General features: G+C 32.4%; 1 protein-coding gene across 20 annotated transcripts in view; it reads left to right on the top strand.

Annotated features, from left to right (window-relative positions):
* LOC111756598 (histone H1.8-like) overlaps positions 1–23,243 on the top strand; it is a 108,029-nt gene extending 84,786 nt beyond the window's left edge. For 3 of the 20 annotated variants that reach the window (XR_010045697.1, XR_010045678.1, XR_010045682.1), the window contains 3 exons: positions 1,144–1,220; positions 2,067–5,726; positions 8,150–16,733. Coding sequence is in view for 3 of the 20 variants with exons in the window: in XM_063243610.1 (XP_063099680.1) it covers positions 21,803–22,684 (882 nt within the window). In the remaining 17 variants the exon portion in view is untranslated. Of the gene's footprint in view, positions 1–1,143; positions 1,221–2,066; positions 5,727–6,087; positions 6,336–8,149; positions 16,734–20,828 lie in introns of those variants that run through there. The other 17 variants (XR_010045687.1, XR_010045686.1, XR_010045695.1 and 14 more) reach the window with 14 other exon arrangements.
* The last annotated feature ends 2,248 nt before the right edge of the window (positions 23,244–25,491 follow it).

The following is a 25,491-nucleotide window of genomic DNA, read 5'->3' as shown; positions in this document are numbered from 1 at the left end:
TTTCTCAGATAAGTTTACTATACCTTTGCGAATGTTTTTATGAGCTGTCTGAGCCTTTTGTACCATTGATCTATTTGCCAATTCTATTCCCCCACCCCCCCAAATCAAACTTTTTGATTATCATAGTTTTGTAGCATAAATTAAGTCAGATAGTGTCCACTCTCTAACTTTGCTGTTCTTTAAAGTAGTGCTATAGTATTAGATATTCTGATTCTTGTGTTTCTTTTTAATTTTGTTTTTGTTTTTGTTTCGTTTTTGCAATGCCAGAGATAGAATCCAGGGCCTTGTGATTACGAGACAAGAACTCTACAGCTGAGCCATATCTCCAGCTCTCTTTATAATTCTGAATCTCTTTGTCAACACCTAAATATTCAGCATCTAAATGTAATCTGAGTTATAATAAACATTTAAATTAGAAAGAATGGATATCATGATGAATTTGAGTATTTTTATGATTTTTATTTATATTTATATTCATAAAAACACTGTCTCATGGTTGGATTCTGGAAACTTTTGTTTTAGTTTACATTAAGCAAATTTTTAAGCATTGTATTTCTCTGTTTTTACTTTTATAAAGAGTCAACTGTTAAAATCTAGCTTATCAATTTAAATTTGGAGATATATATATATATATATATATATATATATATATAGTGATGCACCATAATTGAGACAAGATCAACTTTCTACACTCAGAATATTCATTTTTTTCTTATATGAGATTGAGCATCTTGAAATCTAGTAGGCTCCGAAATTACTGATTTACTCTTTTACACAGTAGTTTTACCTTTTCTGTAATTGCATACATGCTGAGCTTTATAACACATCATATTAGGTTTAGTTTCATTCTTATAGCAAAGCTTTTGTAATTCTTAGCAGACAATGTACCATATCCATACAATTGAGTAGTTATTGATTTGAGCGAGATTTCTACCCAACAACATCATTTATGAATAAAAATATTTCTTCCTTCTAGTAATTACACATTTAGATTGTATTTCATACCCTCTTACATTATCTAGGATTTGCATTTCAGTATTGAAAAGTAAAAATCAGAGTAAATATTTTGCTTTCATTTTGAATTTAGTGACATTTGTATATTTATTTATGCTGAATGTACTTTTTCATTTGTTTGACTTTCAGTACGGTGAATAAAGCCAGTTTGGATGATTGAGCTCATAATTTTTAACTAATGTCCACACTCATAGTGTTTAATTAGGGTAAGTACCTATTGAAGGAATTGCTGAATCATTTCATTAGTGTATTTTTATGTGTATAAATTACCACAATAATTTCTAGAATGATTGTACAGTTATTCAAATCATCCACCAGATCTGATAGCTCTAACTCACTAGAAACACTTGGAATTACTAGCCTCTTTAATTGTGGCAATTGTCGATTATACATAGTGCTACTTCACTGTGGATTTAATTTGAATCGTATTAGTAACAGGCAATATTGAACTCTAAAATTTTTACTCATTCTTACATCACTTTGGTCAATATATCTTTTTAAGTGCTTTTCTCATTTAGAAAAAAAAATTGACTGTTTAGCTCCTTGTCACTTACTTTTAGGATATTTTTACCATATTCTGTCCTTTTAATTTCCTTGGATATTTGAATTTTGTACTCTTGCACTATATCTTCAAATCCACTTCCACGTGATGTACTAGTTGTTCTGTTCTCTTAGAAATTTGCATCCTTTCCTTCATCCTAAACACAACTTGAAAACTAGAGCTCTGTTTTATAAACTTTTCTATTATTTATGACAATATGCTAATTTCTATAGCAATGGATTATTCATGAGTAAAAGTTTTGTCCAATTGATTGTTGTAATTGTCTTTAAAATCAGGAAGAACCATGTAATGAATGGTTTTGGGTAGTTGGCAACCACTTGAAAAAAAGTAGCTTTCTCCAGCCTTAGACAGTTAAATCATTTATTGTTATTCACATATAGTAGATCAATGAATTATGCATAAAAAGTTCAAAATGTGAGAAACGATTATTTTCTTTTTTCTTTTCTTTTTTTTTTTTTTTTTTTGTCTTTTTCGTTTTTATCTGTACCAGGGATCGAACTCATGACTGCCTGCTTGCAAGGCAGGCGCTTATGCCGCTGAGCTAAATCCGCAGCCCCGAAATAATGATTCTTGAGAAACAATTTCCCAACATAATTCAAATAGTGAATAAGCAACAAGAAAAAAATGAATACATGAAAATATATTTAAGATATTCAGTTATTTAATCCTCTTCTGAATAAAATTTAGAGTCACAATAGGAAAGAAGCATAGATTAGAATTTATTAATTTTTCAACCACTATTTTAAAAAGATTTGAAAAACTTGTTGCTAATTAGGAAAGTAAGTGATCTCTCTCTGTCTCTCTCCATCTCTGTATATATATATATATATATATATATATATATATATATATATGTATTTATATATATACTATATATATTTATACATATACATATATATTTACCTATAGATAGGTAATAGATATGCTAGCTTACATATCATATATGTGTGTTCATATTTATCCCTGAATTCAAAATTATCCCAAATTGATAAAAATATAAGATAAAAAGAGCTGTTCCTCAAAAATGAAAAAGAATCAAATTACCAGTTGACACATACTAAATTCATTTTTATTACCTTTCAAATAACATTGAAAATTTGGGCTCGTCTCCCTGCATTAAGTGCTATGCTGGTCATGTGTATAACTACAGGCTGATAAAATTATCCACTTGGTTTATGACAATTTCTTTTAATTGCTTGTTAATGTGACATAATTTTAGCTAGCTCTTTCATTGCCATTAAGCAATGCATCCTGTAATCATCAATGTGCAAATATTTATGTGTTACATGTGACATAGTTTGGATTTAGAATGCCTCAGAAAAGTTTATGTTCTAAAGACATGTTCCCACCATAAAGTATTGTTGAAAGGTGATGGAAGCTTTAGAATTTGAGGACTGATGGAAATAGGCCACTGAGGATATAATGGACCCTGATACATCCCCCAGCTTACCGCCATAAGGTTAGTGGCTTTGCTCCTTATACATGCCCTTCCATGGCGCTCTGCCTCCCCATACACCCAGAAAAAGATTAGCCAAATGAGTATGGATTAAAACCTCCAAAGCCATAAGATAAAAATTTTATTTCTTTGAGTTGTCTCTGTCAGGTATTTTGTCACAGTGATAGAAAGTTGCAACATATGATGAAAGTCAATGGAATATTTGTATGTTTTTATTGAATTCCATAATACAGCCCTCTTTTTCTTTGCAACTATTCTCCAGAAATTCTCTAGAATTTCTCTAGAATTCTAGAAATTCTCTAGAAAATCATAGAAGAAATACAAAATGATATTTTTGTAAACATCATTTATCACATTTGGTAAACTGATTCAGAGAATATAAAATGTATGGCAGACACATCCAGTTGATTGTCTAATAGCCATTCTTTCATCTCTTTCCTGGTAGTAAAAATTTTACTCCCCGCCCCAGGTATTGTGTTTCATAAGCTCCTTCGGAGCTATGGAAGAAGAACAGAGTGGGTGACATAAATGTTGTGCAATCCACTCTTTAAGTGTGGGAATGTAATGCCACCATAGCTAACTTGAAAATAATATTTAATATAATTTCTCACTATATATGATTGTCTTTTTTTCTAGTAATGAATGTGAAAGTATGTGACACATTGTCAGGTACTCATAATGCCATTCTGAAGGTGGCTATAAACATACTGGGAAAATAACTTAAGTATTTGGATATTTTATATTGATGTGGTTTTCACTTTCCTGAAAATGCACAGCCTGTAAATATCATGTCATGTGAGTTAATATTCATTTTATTGTTTGTATTAGCTACATCAAAGAGAACAAAACTGACATAAAACTGTAAATCTGTGAAAAAACAAAGAATTGCTTACCACTATGAAACATTTTGCTTCTCTTAAAATACTAAGAATGGCACCAAAGAATATTATTTTGATATGGAAGACAAATCTAGGCATGATGATAAATATGCACACTTATGCATAGCATATGTAACATTTGTCTATGCCTATTAATGTCTATGCACTTAAGAAATACACTTTTTATGCATGCAGGTATATGATATATCTTTAGAGCACAGACAAACTTTTGCAGACACATGCACTAAACGAACAACCATTATAAGTATAGAAAGGGTCACAAGGACTAGGATGTAGATTTCCTGAAAGTTTTCTATATAATAATGTGCAACTTAAAAATATTTATTGCATATACTGAATATGTGCCATATGAGCATGCATTTAATTATTAAACATTAATATAAAAATTTAATCAATACAAATATGAATGCAAACATTATCAAATTAATAAAGCTAATTATGCAAGTGTACAATAATGCTGCACAATATATAAAATTGAATATGTTGTTTAAGAATGATAAACATATGAGCACTTAGCTAGATTATTACTTCTATTAGATTGTAGTAGATTGCACACTATCAAATAGTAAAGGTAAAGAATAGGATAAGAAGAGAAACTGCTGCATAGGCCACGTGGAAGAGGTTTCTAGTCTCATCCATATGATTTTTACATGTTTCATGTCTGAGTTATCAGGAAAGAGAAGGTCCACTTGCCTCCCAGGAATCCATCAAACACTGTCAGTCATAGTCTCTTACTTCATATTCCAAATTTAAATGCCCTGAGCAATCTTTATCCTTAATAGTTGAAAAGTTCAGGGTTAGCATAAGAAGGAAGTGAGCACTATAATGATTTAGGTACCCTTTGATGTACTAAAGTGCTAATTTACCAGATGGTACCCTAGAGTTTTAATACATTTCTGGAGGTGCCTAATTAATCCCATATTATAGCAATTAACAATAAAATACTACTTTGCTTCCATAAATTTTGGAGTGAATTTTGTTAACAATTTCAGTGAAATAACCTATATTTTATCATTGCTTTACATTTTTAAACACTGTTAATCTATTCATAGGACTTTGTTGATTCATTTTTCAAGCTACTAAGTTAATATTATTAAATTATGGAAGAAAATGAATCATTACTAGCCTCATGTTCATTATATGACCTTACAGCTAAATTGAATCCCGGCAGTTCAGATAATAAGCCTATTTTAAGATGGCCTAATACAATATGAATTGTGCTATAACTTGTTTCTGAAAATTGCACATGGGTTGATTAGAATATGGGTTAGAATGGTGTGACTTGTGCTAGACTAAATCATAAATTTTAGTTAGGGTAAAAAATAAAAACAAAGTATGAATTTGTAATAAGAGTGGTGCGTAAAATTACAATTAAGTTGTGTCTAATGATTAAACTAGTAGATATAATTATAAAGTTAAATTAATACAACCATAATACTGAATGTATTAATAATATATTTGGTACTATGAAGATGCTATTTTACTTTGATAAAATTTTAGATGTGAGAGTTTTCTGTGCATCAGAATTGCTCCAATTGACCTTTTTAAAAAAGTGAATTATGAACACTAAAGTATCAGGGCCTTGAAATGTTAACTTATAAAGTAGTTTCAATTCTTACGGTTGACTTTGGTAAACTACTTATTAATTTAATTCAGTTTTTCTCTGTAATATACTCTTCATCACAGTTAATACCAACTTTCTATCACTCTATACAGTTCTGAAGTTGTGAGACCATGACAGCCCACAAGATTGTTAATTTAGTTCTTTAACATCTCTCTCACCTATATGTGCCATGTATGTATATGGATATGTATTTTGTTTCTAGTATCCCTACCTCTGTATTTTTTCTTTATAATATATTTATTTTCTGGATCTCTTGTTCTGACATGCACATTTAAAGGAATCCTAACATTTGACTCACAACTTTTGATGATCTGCAGAATATTTCATTGCTGGCTCACATTTTCATTTATGTCATTTGCCATCATTTATACATACAAGACATGTGATTGAGGAACTTCAATTTGCTGCAAAGTGAGCAGAACTCAATACATGGAAAAGCGAGCCAGTCATTTACAATCTGATTACAAGACCAAAGAGACAGACTCTTGCTTGGAATAAGCTGGTATGATATGATTGTAGGAACATGTTTGTGCTGAATACTTTCTTTTTCTTTTTTCCATACTAGACATGGAATTCTGGGCTTTTGAATTGAGCTTTACAACCTTAGGTGACTGTAATCATTTACTTGCGTGTGTGTGTGTGTGTGTGTGCGCACGCGCACATGTGCCTGTGTGTGCATGTGGGTATATTAGACATGGTATCAGTAAGTCGTTAAGCTGCCCAGGCTGGGATCATACTTGAAATCATCCTGCTTACACTCGGAGAAGGCTGAAATTACAGGTCTGTACTGCACTTAACTCTAATGAACATTTAAGAGGTATATAGTCTAAATTAGAATGCATTATAGTTGTGAAATGTGCAGTGGCTTTCAAATGCTTACGACACAAAAAATTAAAATGTGTAAAATTAACTCTTTCTGAGTTATGTCCTCATATGTGATGCATGGTTTCAGTCCATACCTCTGCTCTGTGAGGTTCACACCTCTGTTCTCAGACTTAATATTTACTTACTTATATTCCAATCTCTCCACAGTGGTTCATATGTAATTTTTTACAGTATATTTATTTTGCAACATTAACAGTTGTGCTTGGCAGTTATTAGATTCTGAAAAAAAATTAATCAAACTTTATTTTCTAATAAGTAGTGCTTATTTCACATGTAAGTGATATAGACCTGTTGTAAAAATTTTATAAATAATTTATTTTTCTAGTTTAGGAGATATTTTTACAATCGGTATCATTTCTAGATATCTCTATGTTTTCATTTTATCTAGACAGTAGTTACAATGTTTTCTCTAATTGCTGAAGAAACTCTCATACCAAACTAATTTCAATTCCATACATTGTGTCATCTGCTGTGTGTCAGCTTCTATTTTAAGTGGCACAAATAGGCGGCAAATGAAGAAAACAACCCTGTTTCCAAGTATTAAATTTGAGATAGAGCATGCAGAAAAAGCAAGAAAAAATAATTTAACTCAGAAATGCATCAACAACAATAAAGTTAACCTTAGCTTTAGGTGATATGATGAAGGAAGACATCTGTGATAAACTGAATTTTAAACTGAGAAATCTGCTGAAAAGGAACAGAAATACAATGATATCATTAAAGTTCCTAGCTGAAAGAGGAAGGTATAGGGGACCTGAATCATTAATAGGGCTGGCCTGAATGAGGAACACCATGGAAACCAGTACAACTTGAGTAGCATTAAGTGATTATGAGTAGAATAGTGGACAAGATCAAATAAATGGGCCAGCACAGCTCATGGACGGGCCTATGCCTTAGGTGAGCATTTGAATATACTTTGTAAGGGCAATATAATATTGTTCCTATTTTTGACACATTTGAAAATATAACATTTAAAATGTGTTATTCCATTGCATAAAGGATGAATTTTAGCACGTGTGATTTGTTAAAATCAAGGAGATCATTTAGAAATTCTTTTAGTAAAACAAAGGCAGAAGGTGATGATTGAAAAAAAAACATTTTCAGTGGAGATGAAATTCAGACAGTGTAAGTTTTTACACAGTTTAAACCTTTGCCCTATATATTGGTCCCACTATGTATTAACCAAAGAATCTTGTTTTCATTGAATATATTTACACTTTTCTAAGGTAGATTTATACTAAATTATATTTTTCTATGCATTTTTGGTAACCTTAGACAAGTAGCGTAAATCTTACACAACTATGAAGAATGAAATACTAAGACTGATAAATTATTTTCTAAGCATCAAATTGTTAATTAATTGGGATAGAATTCCTCATTTTGAAACTATAGCACCACTTTTAATGCATAATATCACCTCTCCTTTACTAAAGAACCTATCAAATGAACAAATTTAAATTTAATTTTGGCTTGTGTAAAGATGCCTTCCCAGCTCTCACGCAGTCATTGGTGGGGCTTTTAGGTGACTGGATCTAGAGTGCGGGATGCTGGAATTGATTCATGGTGCATTGCTAGGGCACTAGGAATAAGGGTGTGAGTGCCACTCATCCTATTTTGTCCTGGATGAGATATAAGGGATAGAAAGAGCTATGGGTGTCCCTTCTTGCTTTTCTACCTGAACCCTTCCATGAACTGTTTTTCCTCCCCAGTGCCTGTTGACATGACACCTCCCTTGGAGCCAGCCAATTACAGACTCAAATCTTTTAACTGTGGGCTAAAGGTATGTTTCCTCCTTTATTTGGCTGCTGAGTATTTTCTCTCAGCAACAAGAACAGTAACTAAGACACTAATGAGCAGGTTTAAATTAATACTGATTTATAGATACAGAAATGCACATTCGCACATTACATGCATACCTTGTAAAATAAAGAAAAGATGTGATCTAGGTCATTCTCATCTGAATCCCTGCCATCCCCTTAAATGTGTCACTCATGGCTTGCCATTGTTATAGGATTCCAGGGCATTCAGTTCGCACAGTTCAAGGAGATCATTAAGCTTAGTCCCCTTCAGTTTGCAAGCTCTTCCTCAAGAGTTCAAGTTTCACTACTTCCCTTCTTTACCCTTCTTCAGCATCCTCAGAGGTTGGATCCTTCATCTCTGCTCTAACCTCAATCCGCATAATAATACATTGCTGAAGCTTATAAATTTCTTTGAATTTGTTTTCCCCACAGACACAAAATGCCCTCTTTTGCCTCTCTCACCTAATTATATGTCTTCTCCATCAAATCTTAATGTTTTAGGAACATATCTATATCAAATATTCCTACACTTTGTGGTGACATGTGTCTCTGCTGGGCTGCTAGGGGTCCTTAAACAAGTCTGTGCCGTAGTTGTCTGCACAATGTCACTGTTTGGAGCCTCCTGTGTCCGTGTGTGCATGTGTGCATGCACGTGTGTGTATGTGTGTGTGTGTAAACAATGTTGAATGATTAAATGGACCATGGTTTTGTCAAGAAATATGACATATATTTATTAATGACAATAGAAGTGGATATAATAATAAGAATAGCTCAATAAGAATTGATTTTAAAACATTGTGTCATATAGAAGTTAACTACAATGCCCTCACTTTAGCTACTTTTATTACTCTTCTTCTTTGTGGAGACAAAAATAACTTTTGATCAAACTTAAAAATCATAATTAAATCACTTTGAGTAGCTGTCTCCTCAGAAAGTTTTTTCAAATCATTATGTAAGCCTTACTAATGCAAAAGGAATAACAATATATATTTGAAGTTTCAAATATTATTTGGTAAAATAAATCATTTTCATCATTAAGATCACAGGCCCCATATGTGTTTATTTCTAATCAGTTTTATTTTAATTGAGTTTATCTGAAATCTATCTTCTTATTCTTAATAGTGTATTGAATTTTTCATCTGCCATTTGACCTGTTACCAAAGAAAATATATCTGCTTGCTCACCTATGAATTTAATATTAAAATTTGTCACAACAGTAAATTTTAACAGAGATTTGAGAGTTAAGAAGAAATGGTGAAATACAGTTTGAGGGCAAATCCTTAAAATGAAGACTTTCCAGTGACCTTTTATTGATATATTGTAATTCCTCTTTGTCCTCCATCTATGAATAAATTTCAAATTTTCAAGTTATTAAGTTATTTAAGCAATTGATTTGGGTAATTTCATGTTTCACTAGTTTTATGACACAAAAGTTTTACAGTTCACTGTCATCTATCATTAAATTTTTTCATCCAGTCATTTCTAACATAAACGCATGATAGAATATTTTCTTGCTGAATTCTCCTGTCAAGTTTGAAAAGTCAGTTCAAAGAGCTATAGCTGGGAAATGGGAGCATAATTTCTTATATAAATTATGACAGTTTATTAGAAATGTGGAAATTTTAATGTATAAGCACCTTATCTAATATCATATGCCTTTGTGCTGCCAAGAAATAATTATCAGAGGAAATATTTTCCTTTATATTTTTCTATTTTGTATTCTTTGAACAAGTATTGCATGGACAGTTTACTCACTAGCTTAGAAATAAAGTTTATCAGAGCAACAGTGGAAGTTTGGACACTAAAAAGAAAGAAGAATATAACAATTAATGTTGGAAGCAGTGAAAGAAAAATTATTTGCCAAACAGAGGGCTCGATCCACTGCACGATATATTGAATCTGAGTTGTTAAAAAAATTGACCATTTGTCACTTACTAACAAGATCTAGCAGTTCTTTAATTTTTCACATGTGCCCAGTTTGTCTACAAGCTAACAGATGACAAATTATCATTGTGATTATATATTTTTAAAATTACACGAGACAAATAGTATATTGGAGAAGTTAGTTAATTTATACTGTCAGTAGAGTCACTAATTTGAAGAAAAAAGTCAGTCTGAACCCAGTAATTATGTTTTATACCTTAAGCCACAAACTCCAATTTACAGATAATCCTGAAAATATTTTAAAATTCTCTTTAAAATCTAAAATTTTGAATAAAGTAAAATAAAGAAACAAACATAAAATAGTTCCAATTTTTCAGAGTAGGTGAAACTTGGAAACAGATTTAACAAAACACTCACTAAAAACTAAGAACTGCTTCAGAAAGTGACGAGAATGGTGGAAGAAATATGTTTAAAGGAAAGGAGAGAGTTTAATGGGAATTAATGTTTATGTGCTTTTTACAGTGATAGTTTTACAAATTTAAATGTATACCTTATTTTTTTATTATATTATGTACACTAAAATTAATAAACAATTTGAGGGATCCACAGGGAATAATAAAATGAATTTTGTTTTTCAATTATATTCATTGGATATTTATATTCAATTGTATTCCTCTGTAGAGATGTTAAATGCAGAGCTACAACACAATTTTCAAAATTTTTTTGTTGATTTTATGAATAAGACAAGTTATCTTCACTAAACACAAATAGCAAAATCTTAATAATTCAAAGCAAAGCAAATGTTTTCAAATGCAAAGTTTTAAGTGATAAATCAAAAAAGGATCAAATTATACTTTTAATAAGATATTAACAAAACATTATTAAATTTTTTGCCAAAAGTGAAACTTTTCTTTGATCATTGTCTGTAAATCTTACCATATATTTTAAATAGCTACTGAATATTTCATTGTAATTAAATGACATTCTAGGTAGCATGTTTTACTGATTAGCATGAAACGCACTCTAGATTGAGAAAACTCCATATTCTTTTGAATGACCTTATAGCTTATAACCTTTTGATATTTTTGGTTACTAGCCTATTATACAGTTTTATAAACTTTAATTAAAAAGTTGAGCAATGCGTAGTCTTCCTTTGATGGTGAAGATACATGATATACTATACTACTTTGATCACCTTTTATCTAAAATTCAAAATTATAACATGATTTTTGTAAGGAAATTTCTCTCTCCTTTATGCATTCTTTTAACTGCAGCCAACAGTACAACACACAGAAACACACACAAGCCACACATTTGCCAAGTATGTCCTGCTATTTTTTTTGTCTTCACATTGTTAGCATTTGTGTGTGTGTGTGTGTGTGTGTGTGTGTGTGTGTGTGTGTGTGTGTGTATTTTACCAGGTGTCACTAGAGTAAAATTATATGGAGAATGTATAATTTGCTTGCATTCACTTTTCTTCATCTGTTCTTTTAATGGAACAGTTCATGGATATGACTGTGTAGTAATTAATGTGGAAAGATACAATAGATTTACTGATCTTCAGGATAATATTGTCAACTCACTGACCTATAAGCAATGCATTTATTATCATCCCCATGTTAAAGACTACTCTTATATTTCTGTTTTTCCCTTGGTTTGAAGTAGAGCGTCAGCAATGTCTAATGCAGGGAAAAGTCTAACATAAAGCAACTTATTTGGGAATACTAGTTATTGATCTTGAGCTACTTAAACTGCCTCTGAAATGTTATATCTCTTTTTCTCTAACCAGTGCCACATACTTTTTTCTTTTTCTTTTTTTCTTTCTAGAGAAACAAGACATTTGGTTAGAAAAAACATTAATTTTTAGAATGTAATAATATACGATTACAAAAATCTTCACTGCTATCTACTAATTTTGACTTTATACTTGGAAATAGTGTAGTTTTGCTTTGAATTGATAATTTGGTTGATTTTGACTTTAGAGTCTTTGATTATGGTGAGGAACAGAATATCAAAATATCATACTTAAATAAATTTAGACTATTTAATGTGATTGAAACCCTCTTTGAGTACACAGTTGACCAATTTTCAAGGGTGCAGTAGTCTGTATTTACCTGAATTTTTACACCTATAAAATAATTTAATCATTTGCAGTAACTATAAACAGCAAATATAATTTTTCTAAATATAAAATATCATTATAACATACAGAAGTAAATATTATATTGCTATAAAAATACAAAAATATATTTATGAATATTTTGGGACCTAAAGTATAACTTATAAAGTCATGGGATGTTTATGCAGGTTTTTACTTTGTATATAGTGTGTATTCTTCAAAAAGAATAGCAAATTATTGACCAGTTACATAAATTGTGCAATCAATGCATAACTATTAATAAAATAATATCAACTATTCAACAAGGTCAATTTTGTACTTTGTAGTAGGAAACCCAGAAGGTAATAATAAATATCACAATGAAACATCATCAGTAGAAAAATGTTAGAAAGTTTTAAAATTCTACATTTTTAAATATATTCTAAGTATAAAATTTCAATGATAAAAAATTTCTTGACAAAAATGAATCCAGAATAACTGAATAGATAAATGGACTCTTCAATGGTATATAGACTGCAGTGTCCTCTGATTAAATGTATGTGACAGCACCGAGTGTAGTTTGGTTATTGCATTTACTTTAAGAGTGCTGCCAGTTCTTACAATAATCACTAGTTTTGCATTCTCAAAAATGAACCCTGAAGAATGACTACAGTGTTCGTCATTTTGTTTTATGGTACTCATGGCCTTATGGCATTTGTTCTCCCTTCGGGAGTTTGAAGTTAGTAGAAAACATTTAACAAGGAATTGCATCCAAGGTCCATTAAAGGCACTAGATTTTATACTTTGCCCTTTTTTTCTTCAGCATTCACACTTTGCCTAGCATATTTTTAGAGTTAGGAGAAATTCATGGAGAATCAGCCTAAAAATATTTATTTTAATACTGTAAAATTTAAATGAACTTCCAGTCACTTCCCAAATGTGTTACAGAAAAATTTGGATAAGACTGAATCTACAAAACAAAAGATTGAAGGGGGGAAGCAGAGAAATCAATAGTAAAAAAATAACTAATTGAGTCTTTTACATGTATCACCTCCTCATGATGAATTTAATCATTTTATAAAGACTTTGTGCATACATATGCACATTTGTAAATATACAAACACATTAACTTGTTTGTATTTATCTTAATTAACAAGATATTTTTGTAATCAATTTTAATAAACTATGTCTTAGAAAAACACAAAAATTAAATGAAAGTTACAAATTCTTGAAAACTTTTCTCATCATATTTATACAATCTTTATACTATTAATATGCCTCACCAGAGCATTATATCTGTAGATGTTTATGAAACTATGTATATAAACCATTATTACTATATCTACAACTTACTTTTGAATTCATTCTGGAAGTTGTATATTCTAAAGATTAAGACAATATATGACCATATACACTTCATCAGAACTCAATATTTTATCACCCTAAATATCCTTTGCTGGCTAAGTATCCCTCTCCCTCAAGCTCTAATCATTTCTGAAAACCATTAATCATTTTACTGTCCTTGCAGATTTCAGTATTCCACAAAGTCATAGAGTTGGAATTAGTATGTTGACATATTTGTTTGAGTACTCCAGAGGAACAACATAAGTAGAAAATACAAACATTTATTCAAGAGGATTTTTTTAGTAAGGTTACAGAATGAGAAGCAGAAAAGTCCACAGTGATTATCTGTGTGAGGGAGAACTGGAAGATACAGAAGTTGTTCAACCCAGGATGATGGACAAGAAGGATCAAGGACACAGCACCAGTCCAAGATCAAAAGCCTGGAAACTGACTAGCGTGACATCTGTGTAAGTCTGCACTGGAAGGCTGAAGAAAGTAGAAACCGACAACCAAAGGTGATGGGAATCTTAGAGCTCTTCCAAACATGTGACTATAAGCATTTTTAAATGCATGTTGTCATTTATCATTGTGTTTGTTGAGACTTTTGCTCAAATCTTTTGCCTATTTTTGCAATCAGAATTTTTTTCTTACTGTTATTATAAAGGAGTGCTTGCACATTTTGGAATATTGCTTTCATTAGAGGTTTACTGAAGAAACATTTTCTCTCAGTCTGTGGAGTTGTGGCTTCATTTTCTTATTGTTGTCTTTTGCATGGCTGGAGCTTTCAGTTTTAATAAAGTGAGTGTTTTCAACTATTTTTTAATATCTTTGTTATTAGAGATATCATCAAAAAGTCACCTAGGCTTTCTTTTAGGTTATCCTCCATGAGTTTTACAGTTTTGAAGTCTATTTTTAAGAACATGGTCCACTTTGAGTTACTTTTTGTGAAGTTTATAAAGTTTATATCTACATTAATTTGTTTTACAACCAGATGTCCAGTATTTTCATGGTCATTTATTTAAGTCTACCTACTTTGTATGTGTTTTACCAATACACAGTTGATTATATTTCTGTGTTGCTATTTATGGGCTCACTATTGCATTCATTTATCTCTTTGCTTATTGTCTTGGTTACTTTTTACTCATTGCTGAGACAAAATATCCCACAAAGTGGGAAAGGAAAGATTTTTTTTTTACAGTTTTTGGTGGTTTCAGTCCATACTCAGTTGGCTCCAAGGCAGGGTGGCATGGCATAGCCGCAGTTCATGGAGGCTGCAAACAGCAAGGCTGAAACCAGCAAAAGAGCCTGACACACCGTCTTCCTGTCATTACATCACATCCTGGCTCCACCCCTCTGTGGGTGGAGCACTCAGACCATCAATCCAAGCACTAGACGATGAACCAATCACAAATGCACGATGCAAACTCATGAGGCCTGGGGGACACAACATACACCATGACACTTCCTCTTTCACCAGTATCATGTTATTCTGAACACTTTTTCTTGATAGTTACATTTAATTATTAACAACTTTTTAAATTTTTTTTTTAAATTGTAAGTAGGCAGATTAAATCTCAAATTGCTTCACCAACCCATTAAAGTATCTAAAATTACCCGCAGCTTCTATTAAAATGCATATTTATTTTGAGAAGACTCATTGTAGATTTAGTACTGTGCATTGTAAATAAGCACAGGATGATGGTTCCTAGATCATATTTTTAAAAATAAACCAAAATAGCAAACTAACTTTGAGGCTGTTTAACCAGTGACTCTAGAAAATGTTCTTCTCTATTATACACATATATACTTTTTAATAAAAAAGGATAGTCTCTAAAACTTTTAATAAAATAAACACATCATCTCAAATAATCATATATCTATATTTTTACTTGATTTAAAACATATTAATATATGTTTTATATATAAATGATTCTTAACAGATGAACAAAGCTCCTGTAGTCAGACTTTATTTTGGAAGTCATTGTGGTCAAATAGCATGTTCTTTGATTTAAACAGTATTTTATTAAGCTTATTTAAATTTTATGTATATAAAATTGCTATCATTTTTATGTAAGCCCTGGGATATCCTAATAATACATTTTGTCTACTTGGTAATAATTTATTGACGAGTAAAAATTATTACAATAATTTTTAGTATAATGAAATATTTGTCAACCTCTTGGGTTTCATAGATTTAGTAAATCATTTTCAGGAATATATAAAACTTATTAAAGTAAACACTAAAAGTAAGCAGTCTCAATACAAAACTAGAAAGGAAGAAAAGAAACCTAGAAAATGGATTAGGAGGGTAAAGGTCTAGTTTTTAATTTTAACTGGAAAAATCATAGAAAATTAGATTTATAAAACTATATAGAAATTTTACCAACTTATTTCTTGCATCTGATTGCATTATTGTGTTTTCAAGAAACATCATTTTCAAATTAACCTCCATTAAATCTCAAAGTATCCACTTGTTTTCAGTGACTTCATAGCTTTTCATGTCCTCCATTTTTTGTGTTTGAGTGTTGTAAACTATGATGAATTGGAAAAGATTGATTTCACTGCACATTAGATATTACTTGACTAAAAAAATTATATGTAATTAGGATGTTTAATGTAGCTGTTTTCAAATGGTTGGTAGATGTAGTTCCCTTCATCAGAATGATTAAACTTGCTTCTTCAGAAAAAAGATGTAGAGAGACGGCGACATGAACTACAAAAGCTACTCACAGAAATAATCCAGAAGAATTTTCCTAATTTAGCAAAAGGTAAAGATACTCAGATGTATGAAGCATTCAGGACCCCAGCCACCTACAACCCAAACAGAGCTACACCCAGGCATATAATAATCAAAATACCAGAAATCCAATATAAGAACAGAATATTAAAAGCTGTCAGAGACAAGAAACAGATCACTTACAAGGGTACACCCATCAGAATTACATCAGATTTCTCGGCACAAACCATCAAATCACGAAGAGTGTGGGGGGAAATAATTCAAGCTTTGAAAGATAATAACCTCCAGCCAAGATTGAAATGTCCTGCACAACTATCCCTGGAAATTGATGGAAAAACAAGGTGCTTCCAGGATAAAGAGGAACTAGGGGAATATGCAACCACCAATCCAACTTTACAGAGAATACTTCAGGATATTCTAAAAAAGGAAAATACCAAGATTCCAGAAATAGTGGCAGAGAGGCCACAATGAATGGAGCAGAAAGCGAAATGAAGAAGACAAACTTACAACAAATGACAGAAAAAGAGCTCAACAGAAATGAGGCAGAGAAGACTGGATGATAGGAACAGCTATTTTGGAGAAAACAACATCATAATAGGTAATGCTGATTTAGTATCATCTTGTTTTGAAGTCTCATCAAGCTTTTGCTCTTCTGTCTCCATTGGTCTTAGCATGTTGTATCTTATTGGATTTTATTATATGTGATAGTATAAACAAAAACCTTTATAGACAAGGAGATTATACAGAAACTGTTGTTCATTTTCTGTTAGTTGATTCTAAATACCCTGTAATACTGTCATTCTCTTGAATGGTTTTACATTGTTTTGATATATTTGATGCTACAGTATATGAAGTTATACTCAAAGATTTCAAGGAAAGAGACAATATGGTAACTACATTTATGTCAGGATTATCTTGTGGTAAAACACTATTTTGCTTAAATGGTTATGTTTTTTTCTGCGCTGTTTTGTTGTTATGCCCTCTTTTATCTCAATCTCTATTTTATTATTTACTTTTTTATTTTTATCCTTTTAATTAAGGGAAAAATAAACTAAAAAATAGCAGGATATATTATAGTAATCCACTTTGATTTACTATTAACTTGATTTGAAGCCCTGTATTGCTCTCACCATCTTGTTTTGACTGATGTTCCTCTATTCTGTTTTGCTTGATAGTATGAGGTTCGAAAGTATAGGCAACAACTATGAAGATAGTGGGATTCATTATGACGCCCATTCTGGTTGACTATTATCTACTTTTGAAGACCTGTAATGTCTCCAATGTTTTGGTTTTGTTGGTTTCGTTCTTTACTATTTTGTTCAATTTTATTATAATTGATGATATAGGCAATTCTATTAGAGATAGCGGGAGGCATTATGGTAACCATTGTTGATCACCTTGTATTATGTTTTTACATTATCTATTATGTTCACCCTTTTGATTTGACTGACTCTCTTCTTTTATGTCACATTTGGTTTTACTCTCTTCCAAAAAATGTAATAAGAACTGTGGGAGCAATAAAACCCAAAATGTGTAATAGTCATTGTACAATAGAGAGGAAAAGAAAGTGCTCTAAACGATATAACTGCATGTATATTTAAGTGTATAAGATAGACAATGATATTACTGAGTTTTGTTGGATCATTGAACAGAACTATTTGGTCTCACTGTTTGAATGTCCACTATATAAGCTTTAATTTTGTAACTTGAACAAATATTTCTAAGATGACAATATGTAATTCATTAACTAGTGATTTCCTACTGTTTATTATTTTTCTGAAATTCTGTATAACTTGTACCCTTTCTTTGCTTTTTTTTTCTTTTTCTCCTTAAATAAAATTTTAAAAAAAATAGATGTAGAAATGATCTGTTCATATCAAAACAGTGTCAGAGGTCCTACAGTGTTCTCATTATGAACACATGCAAGCTAAATGTCACTGTTTCATTATGTATCAGCCCGGTCAAAGACAAGGAAAAGTACTATTATATGACCCGTGGCAACAGGACAAACTGGAGATTCCACTTTTGTATCCAGAAACTTACCATCTTCAGGATCCTCAGGGATTTGAAGATACATGATCCATCTGGCCACTAAATGTGTTTCTTTCACGTGATGGCAAAGCTATTATCTTGGGAACTCATGGTCCCAGAATTTCCCAAAAAGACAACATGGAGTAAAATCTACCAATTCAGTGGTTTCCCTTATCTTATTCTCATTTTCTCATTTCTAAGGACGTGGCTTAGAATATAGAAGACTCAACCCCTTGCTCATTATTGTGACATTCTGCCCATTCCCCATACTTCTCTAGTCTGGAAAAAACATTTCTCCTTTTTCCTTCTCTATACTCATTAGGTATACCTGACTTCTGTACAACATATAATCTCCACACTGCTAAGAAACACTAGAAACTAAACTGGTCTACCTCAAAATCTGATATAGAAATCAAGGGAAGCCAAGTGATAAAGGGTGAAAACAGACAGCATAATTTCTTTAACATGTCAAAATATCATTTCTTTTTGTATAACAAATACAACAGATACAACATTTCCTTGTGAATATATAAGACTTCCCAGGAAACTTCAATAAAAGCTTAAGTGCTTTGATATAATTGCATACTGTATTTTAAGTAAGTTATTTTGCCCTCAAAATTTTAGCAGAAGAGACAAAAAGCATAAACATTCTGGCATATCTTGTTTGACTGCAGAATTTCAAGTTTCTCATTTATCACTGTAAAGCAAGGACAATTTTATGACTTTTCTGTATGAGCTGCAACAATCAGCTACATACGTAGCTGTACATCACTCTTAAAAAAAGATTCTTCAATATTTTTCCCTTTAAGTCAAGCGCCTTGTTTCTTCAATAAACTTCTTGTTCAAAATGAAGAACTATAAAATAATAAAACCTTGTTTATTTAGCAATATTTTAGTTTTCAAGCAGGTTTAAAATGTGGCCTTTTGAAAACTAAGTGTGAGGTTATATGTTTTTCTTCTTAATTTTAAATTCCTTTAATAAAAACCTTACAAATAGTTCCAGAAAAAAGTCTACTGACAGTTTTAGTAAAAAGTGCTTTTCATGTTGCATTAGTAAATTTCAGTACTTTAAATTTTATGTTTTTAAAACTGATTTGAATTATTTTTAATACTGTTAACTGATATTTTAGGAGGCCAAAGTAATATAAATAAGTTAATGTATTTTGTAAAACTATTTGTTCAGTATAGACAATATTTTATCAGCACAGAAGTCAGAAATGATAAAATTGTTGAATTATACCACAAAATCCTTGTTATTAGACACATAGATCAAATACAGAAACACACTTAAACATTTATGTATTTAAAATGGAGAATTTATTCAGCTTTGATGAGGTCAGTAGTTAAGGAAATTAATGGTATTGAATAAATAGTATTCAAAAGAAAAAGGAGAACTGTAATCTCTGGAGAACTGCACAAGAAAGTACCAGGCTTAGTAAAGTAGCAGAATAAGTGATGACAAAGTCATGGATAAGAAAATTTACTGTGATTTTTTTGAGAAAGTGAAGATGAGACGAGGCAGGGGCACTGGATGAAGGATTGTTCCATGTGAAACAAGCCCAGGGCTTTGGTATGTAGAAATTCTCTAATTGCTGGCCCTGGATTGTAGGAAAGCAGGAAGATATTATTTCAACCTGTGTGAGCTGAATAAAGGGCATAGTTCACCATACAGGATTTGGAATTTTTGGTTTGCATATATTTCCATGACAGTCATTTGGTATTGTAGGAAGTAAGTATCTCTTCAAGGAGCAGTCCAGGATTATTATATGTGTGATTACTGGGAAAGGATAGATAATCATAACGTTAGCTAACTCCTATGTGACATATAATAAAATCAAGTAATACATATAAGTTACATAATAAATATATTATAATGCTTTATGCATTTAGTAATATGTAATGTTTCATTACACATTCACAGGGTTATAATTACTCATTTTAAGACCAACGGCTTCCTTCCATTTGTATTTTATTCAAATACACTGTTTGCCAGTTTCCATCATTGTGACAAAATATTTACGTTAAAAATGTAGTTAAAAATTAGAGTCTTACATCAGTTGATAGCATCAAAGATTTCAGTCCATATTCAATTGGCTCTGTTGATATGGGGCTGTGGTGGTGCAATACACCTTGGAAAAACATGTGGCAGAGAGGTATGTTCAGTTCATGGCATCTAAAAAGCAAAGAGAAAAAGTGGAGGGTTTTAGAATTACATATCCCCTTTAAGGCACTTCTGCTAATATCTAACTTCTGATGTCACCATTTAAAGTTACAGGGCATCCTAAGTCACAGCCTTTAATGCATGAGCCATTGAGGAACATTTAAGATATAAACTAAAGCATACACTATAAAAAATATTTTAAAATGGCTTCTTATGTTGAATTATATATATATATATATATATATATATATATATATATATATAAAAACATATATGTTGTCCATATGCTTTGAAGTTTATATACATTATGAAATAAAAAAATCTAGCTAATTAGCTAGATTTCATTTCATTGCATTATCATTTTTGTGATGAGAACATGATCAATTCAATTGTATTTGTTTCATATGGAATTGAGTAGACAAAATTCAGAAATAAAGTGAGTAGTCATTACAAAAGTGTACTTTTTCTGAGTGAAAAAATGTAAAATGATTGTATTTGAGCACACCAGGCATAATAATTTTGTACTTTAAATAGGTGGTATTTAACATTTTGCTCACTAGGAAGCATTTAGGAGTCCTTACAAAGTGCAGAATTAGGTGAAATTGCAGACACAGTACTATTGATATTTCAAAAGCTCAAGAAACCATTTTGATATTAAACTACAATTAGAATTTTCATTATAAGACACTTTTTTGATTATAAGACACAATAAAATCATTAAATCAGTACAATAGAAATCATTAAATCAGTAAGAAATCAGTACAATAAAAATCATTAAAAGTACATTTTTCCATTAATGAAAGTTGAAATAATAATATAGTTCTAACTGAGGGCTCAAATATATTTCTATATATAGCCCTATAATTAAAATGCTGAGGTATTCTTCTGCTTTCTGAAACAGAGGATTCCAAGTTCTAATTAGGATAACAGTAATTAAATTATTGATTCAAAATCTTTGTGTATTCATGCCTTAATTGTCATTTTTTAAACTTGAACTTTAAGCCAATTGACAATGTTTATGAAAAGTTTCATTGTACTAATTTTATTGCAATGTAAATACAGGAAAAAAGTAATACATTATTACAATAACCATCAAAAGGTTAACTCATTAATTAAAAATACTAACAATCCTTACTCTTGCTTCAATTGATTTTCAAACATTTCTTCCACAAAAATAACTTTTCATTATGCACTGTGATATAGCCAATGATTTGTGTATAAACATTGAAAGAAATGAGTGCTAGAGGTTCAGTATGAAAATTAACGGTATGTGAACAGCGGAGGTGGTCATTTATAAGTGTCCTTCAGATGGCTCCTGGGAGCATCACCAATTACTCTTCTTCCTCCTCTTCCTCTTCCTCCTCTTCCACAGCAGGGCCAGCAGAGCCCCCTGAGTATGGAAAGCCAGCAGGCCGGAACTCAAACAGGGTCATGGTGACCCGTTGCCACCCCACAGTGCTGCGCATGGTGCTGGAGGCCCTACAGGCAGGAGAGCAGCGCCGGGGCACCTCAGTGGCAGCCATCAAGCTCTACATCCTGCACAAGTACCCCACAGTCGATGTCACCCGCTTCAAGTACCTATTGAAGCAGGCCCTTGCCACAGGCATGAGCCGTGGCCTCCTTGCCAGGCCCATCAACTCCAAGGCCAGGGGTGCCACTGGCAGGTTCAAGCTTGTCCCCAAGCATCAGAAGAAGCCGCAGTGCAGCAGGAAAAGTACTCGGACAGGGCCTGCTGGCTCCAGCAAGAAAAAGATTGCAGAACCATGTGAAGCAAGAGCTTCCCGCAAACAGGGCAAAGCCCTAGAGACAGCCCCTCAAGGAGGCTGCAAGGCGAAAGGCACTGGGCCACAGCAGGTTGTAGCCAAGAAGGACCCCCCAAAGTCAGCTGGGGCTTCCTCAACTGTCCACAAGCTTGGCAGGAAGCCCAAGGTCTCAGGCAGCAGAGCAGGCAAGAAGACAGGAGCCCCTGGGAAAACTTCAACTGCAGCCTCCAAGGCTGGAAAATGTGCTGCCTCCCTGAAGGGTACAAAACCCGCAGTGAAGGCCGCCCCAGGGCCTGGACCCAAAGTCATTGCTGCCCCCAAAGCCGCCACTGCTTCCAAGGCTGGTGCCCCCAGGACCAGGACTCTGTCTCCAGCCAGGAAGGCTGGGGGCCCCAAGAACCCCAGGCCACTGGTCAAGAGGTCATAGTTATTGTACTCAGAGCTCAGCAGCTATAGGCCGGTGGGACTGTGGGTGGCTGGGCTGGAGTTTTTATTCCTCCAAATCGTTGCACTACTAATTTAACCCTAACTTATTTCTCAAATCATGACCTAGTTATCAATAAAGACACTGATGTATCACCAAAAAAAAGAAAATTAACATTACAAAAGTCACACATGCTAACTTAAAATAATAAAATGAATTTGGAAGTACACATATAAGACTGTATTAACATGCTCAGATTCCAAATATTTTTCATACAAATTTTGATAAGTTTGACATGTAAAATAGGAGTGCTGCTATCTCATATTTCAAGTTATTTTTCCTCCACAATAGTGATCGTGGATTTTAAATCACATGCTAAGTCTAATCTATTAATACCACCTGACAAGCTGAATCAATATCACTACCGTTTTGTGACCCACAGTGAATTGATCTGCAACTGATAACTCCCTGACTTTTGTGGCTCAGAATGATGCAATTCCCCCATGAATTTTTCATTCATTCATACCAAAATGCAACACAATACTTCCTATATTCCACTAAATGAGAAACTTAGATTCAACATTCTATTCTAACAATCAGAAAAAAAATAACTGAAGGAAGAGGACAAGCTCTATCTGTTACCAGATTGAGAACTGTAAAAGAAGTGAAAGCACAGGACAACGAATTTGTCCTCAGCACACTTAGAGAGCCAGGTGAATACAGACAACCCAGTGAGTTACTTCAGGATCCTACAAATGTGGCCAAATGTCAGGGTAAGAAACTGTGAATTGAAGTTGAAGAATTTTTGGAAGTTCAGTGTCATTCTGAGAATTAAAATACTCAATGAGATTTAGCCACAATACTTTTGTGTTTTACCTAAACAAGTCTCACCTGGTTCCTATAGTAAATACAAGAGAGAAACTCTATTGTAGATTTAAAGATAGAAAAAGAATTATTTTGACCAGCATTTTCTGTACCCAACAAAGTTTTCTCAGTATAAATTATTTTACAAAAACTGAACTGCTTGGGTTTTTTCAAAGCTTTACTGATATGACATAAACAAAATATCTCCCTCCAATCTTCCATGTGACAAAAGAAAAATACTGACCCTTGCTTTTGTTTTTATTCTAGCCATTTTATTTCACTTCACGAATCTGTGGTGGTGGTTAAGGACTTATGTAATGTAAAGGTTACATGCATAGCTTCTCCAAAAGATAAGCGAGATATAAGACTGTAAAGTGTTTTCCTTCCTGCCCCTGCCTATAAGCCATTCAGAGTGCAGGTGGGGAGAGCTGAGATGGAAGCAAAGGCCCTGCCTGTGAGCCAGCTGGTGCATGGGGTGGGGTGAGGAGTACAGCTTCCCCTATGAGCAGCAAACTGACTCGGAGGCACTGTTGTTTGACTGACTTAGCAAGCCTAAACCAAGCAACTATTTAGAGGACAACAGTATGTAATATAGTAACTGTGGTACATTTCCTACTGTCTTATCACTGTTTAGATGCATTTTATTGCTGTTTTATTCCCCTTAAATTTAAAGATAAGGAAAAACTGAAGGAATTAGTGGGATCCAAAATGTACAATAGATATTGTGAAGGTGAAAGGGGAGGAAATGTCTAAAAAGGGAAGGTGGTAGCTATAGTTAATTTCCTATTAACTTGTTTTGAAGTTCTGCATCATTTTCATTGTTTGGTTTGGTTTCATTTTATTCTGTTTGTTTTTTTAGATTCTATTGTGTCAGGTTGTATGGGAAATTATTTCTACGATAAAAAGATATATTATGGTAGCCATTGTTCATCTCCTATTCTCTTGTTTTGAAGTCCTGTATCACTGTATTGTGTTTTTTGATTGCTTTTATTCTGTTGTTTTGCTTGATATTATTGTCTTATTGTATGTACAGCTATTTTAAAGATAATATGAGATATTATGATAGTCGTTGATTATCTATTACCTTGTTTTGAGAGTCTGTATTGCTTTCATGGTTTTGTTTTGATTGGCTTTATTCTGTTTCATTTTGTTTTGCTTTGTTCTCTTTAAAGTAAATCCTTAAAAATCTCTCATTCATTAACATCTTGTTACTACATTGTCAAAGCCTTATTTTCAGTACTTCACCATTAAAATGTAAAATCACAGTTAGGAAGACAGAGTCAGACACAGAAATAAGAGAGTCATTAGTATGATTAGAAAAGCAACGTAAGTCACTTACGATTAATGTGCAATAGGCTATACTGGATAAAGAAAACAATACACAGGACTAGGTGATCAGTGAAAAATGCAGTGAGTATGCTAAGACACAGCAAACAAGAAACATAAGACACTGAAAAACACTGTGATAGAAGCAATGTTCATTTGGTCTTAACTGGTAGACTGGACATTGATGAGAAGAAAAATTTTTAAGCTTCAGGATATTTCAATATTAACTTCCCCAGTTAAAAGCAAGCAGAAAATAAACTAGAAAACATAACTTGAAATAAAGTAACAACGTTATTCAGTTAAACATAAAAGTTATAAATGTGCATAATATGAAAAGATGAGAAACATAAGAAATATAATAAACAGACAAAGACTGAAAATTCTCCCCAGTTAATATTGATAACAAGGGGCTGGGGATTTAGTTCAGCAGCATAAGTGCCTGGCTTGCAAGCAGGCAGTTCTGACTTCAATCGCTGGTACCTATAAAAACAGAAAAAGACCAAAAAAGAATATTGATATCAGGCCAGAGATTATGAAGCTCAAAGAACTCTAGTATGGATAAGTGCCAAAGAGAACTGTACTCAGAAATGTTACTTTTGAACTGTAGAAAACTAAAAATA

This window comes from Cavia porcellus, unplaced genomic scaffold (genome assembly GCF_034190915.1).
Source record: "Cavia porcellus strain 051 isolate PalLab524CR breed Dunkin Hartley unplaced genomic scaffold, mCavPor4.1 scaffold_39, whole genome shotgun sequence".
NCBI classification, from domain to species: Eukaryota; Metazoa; Chordata; class Mammalia; order Rodentia; family Caviidae; genus Cavia; species Cavia porcellus.
Note: the sequence above shows the minus strand (reverse complement) of the source record. Positions and strands in the feature narration are given on the sequence as shown.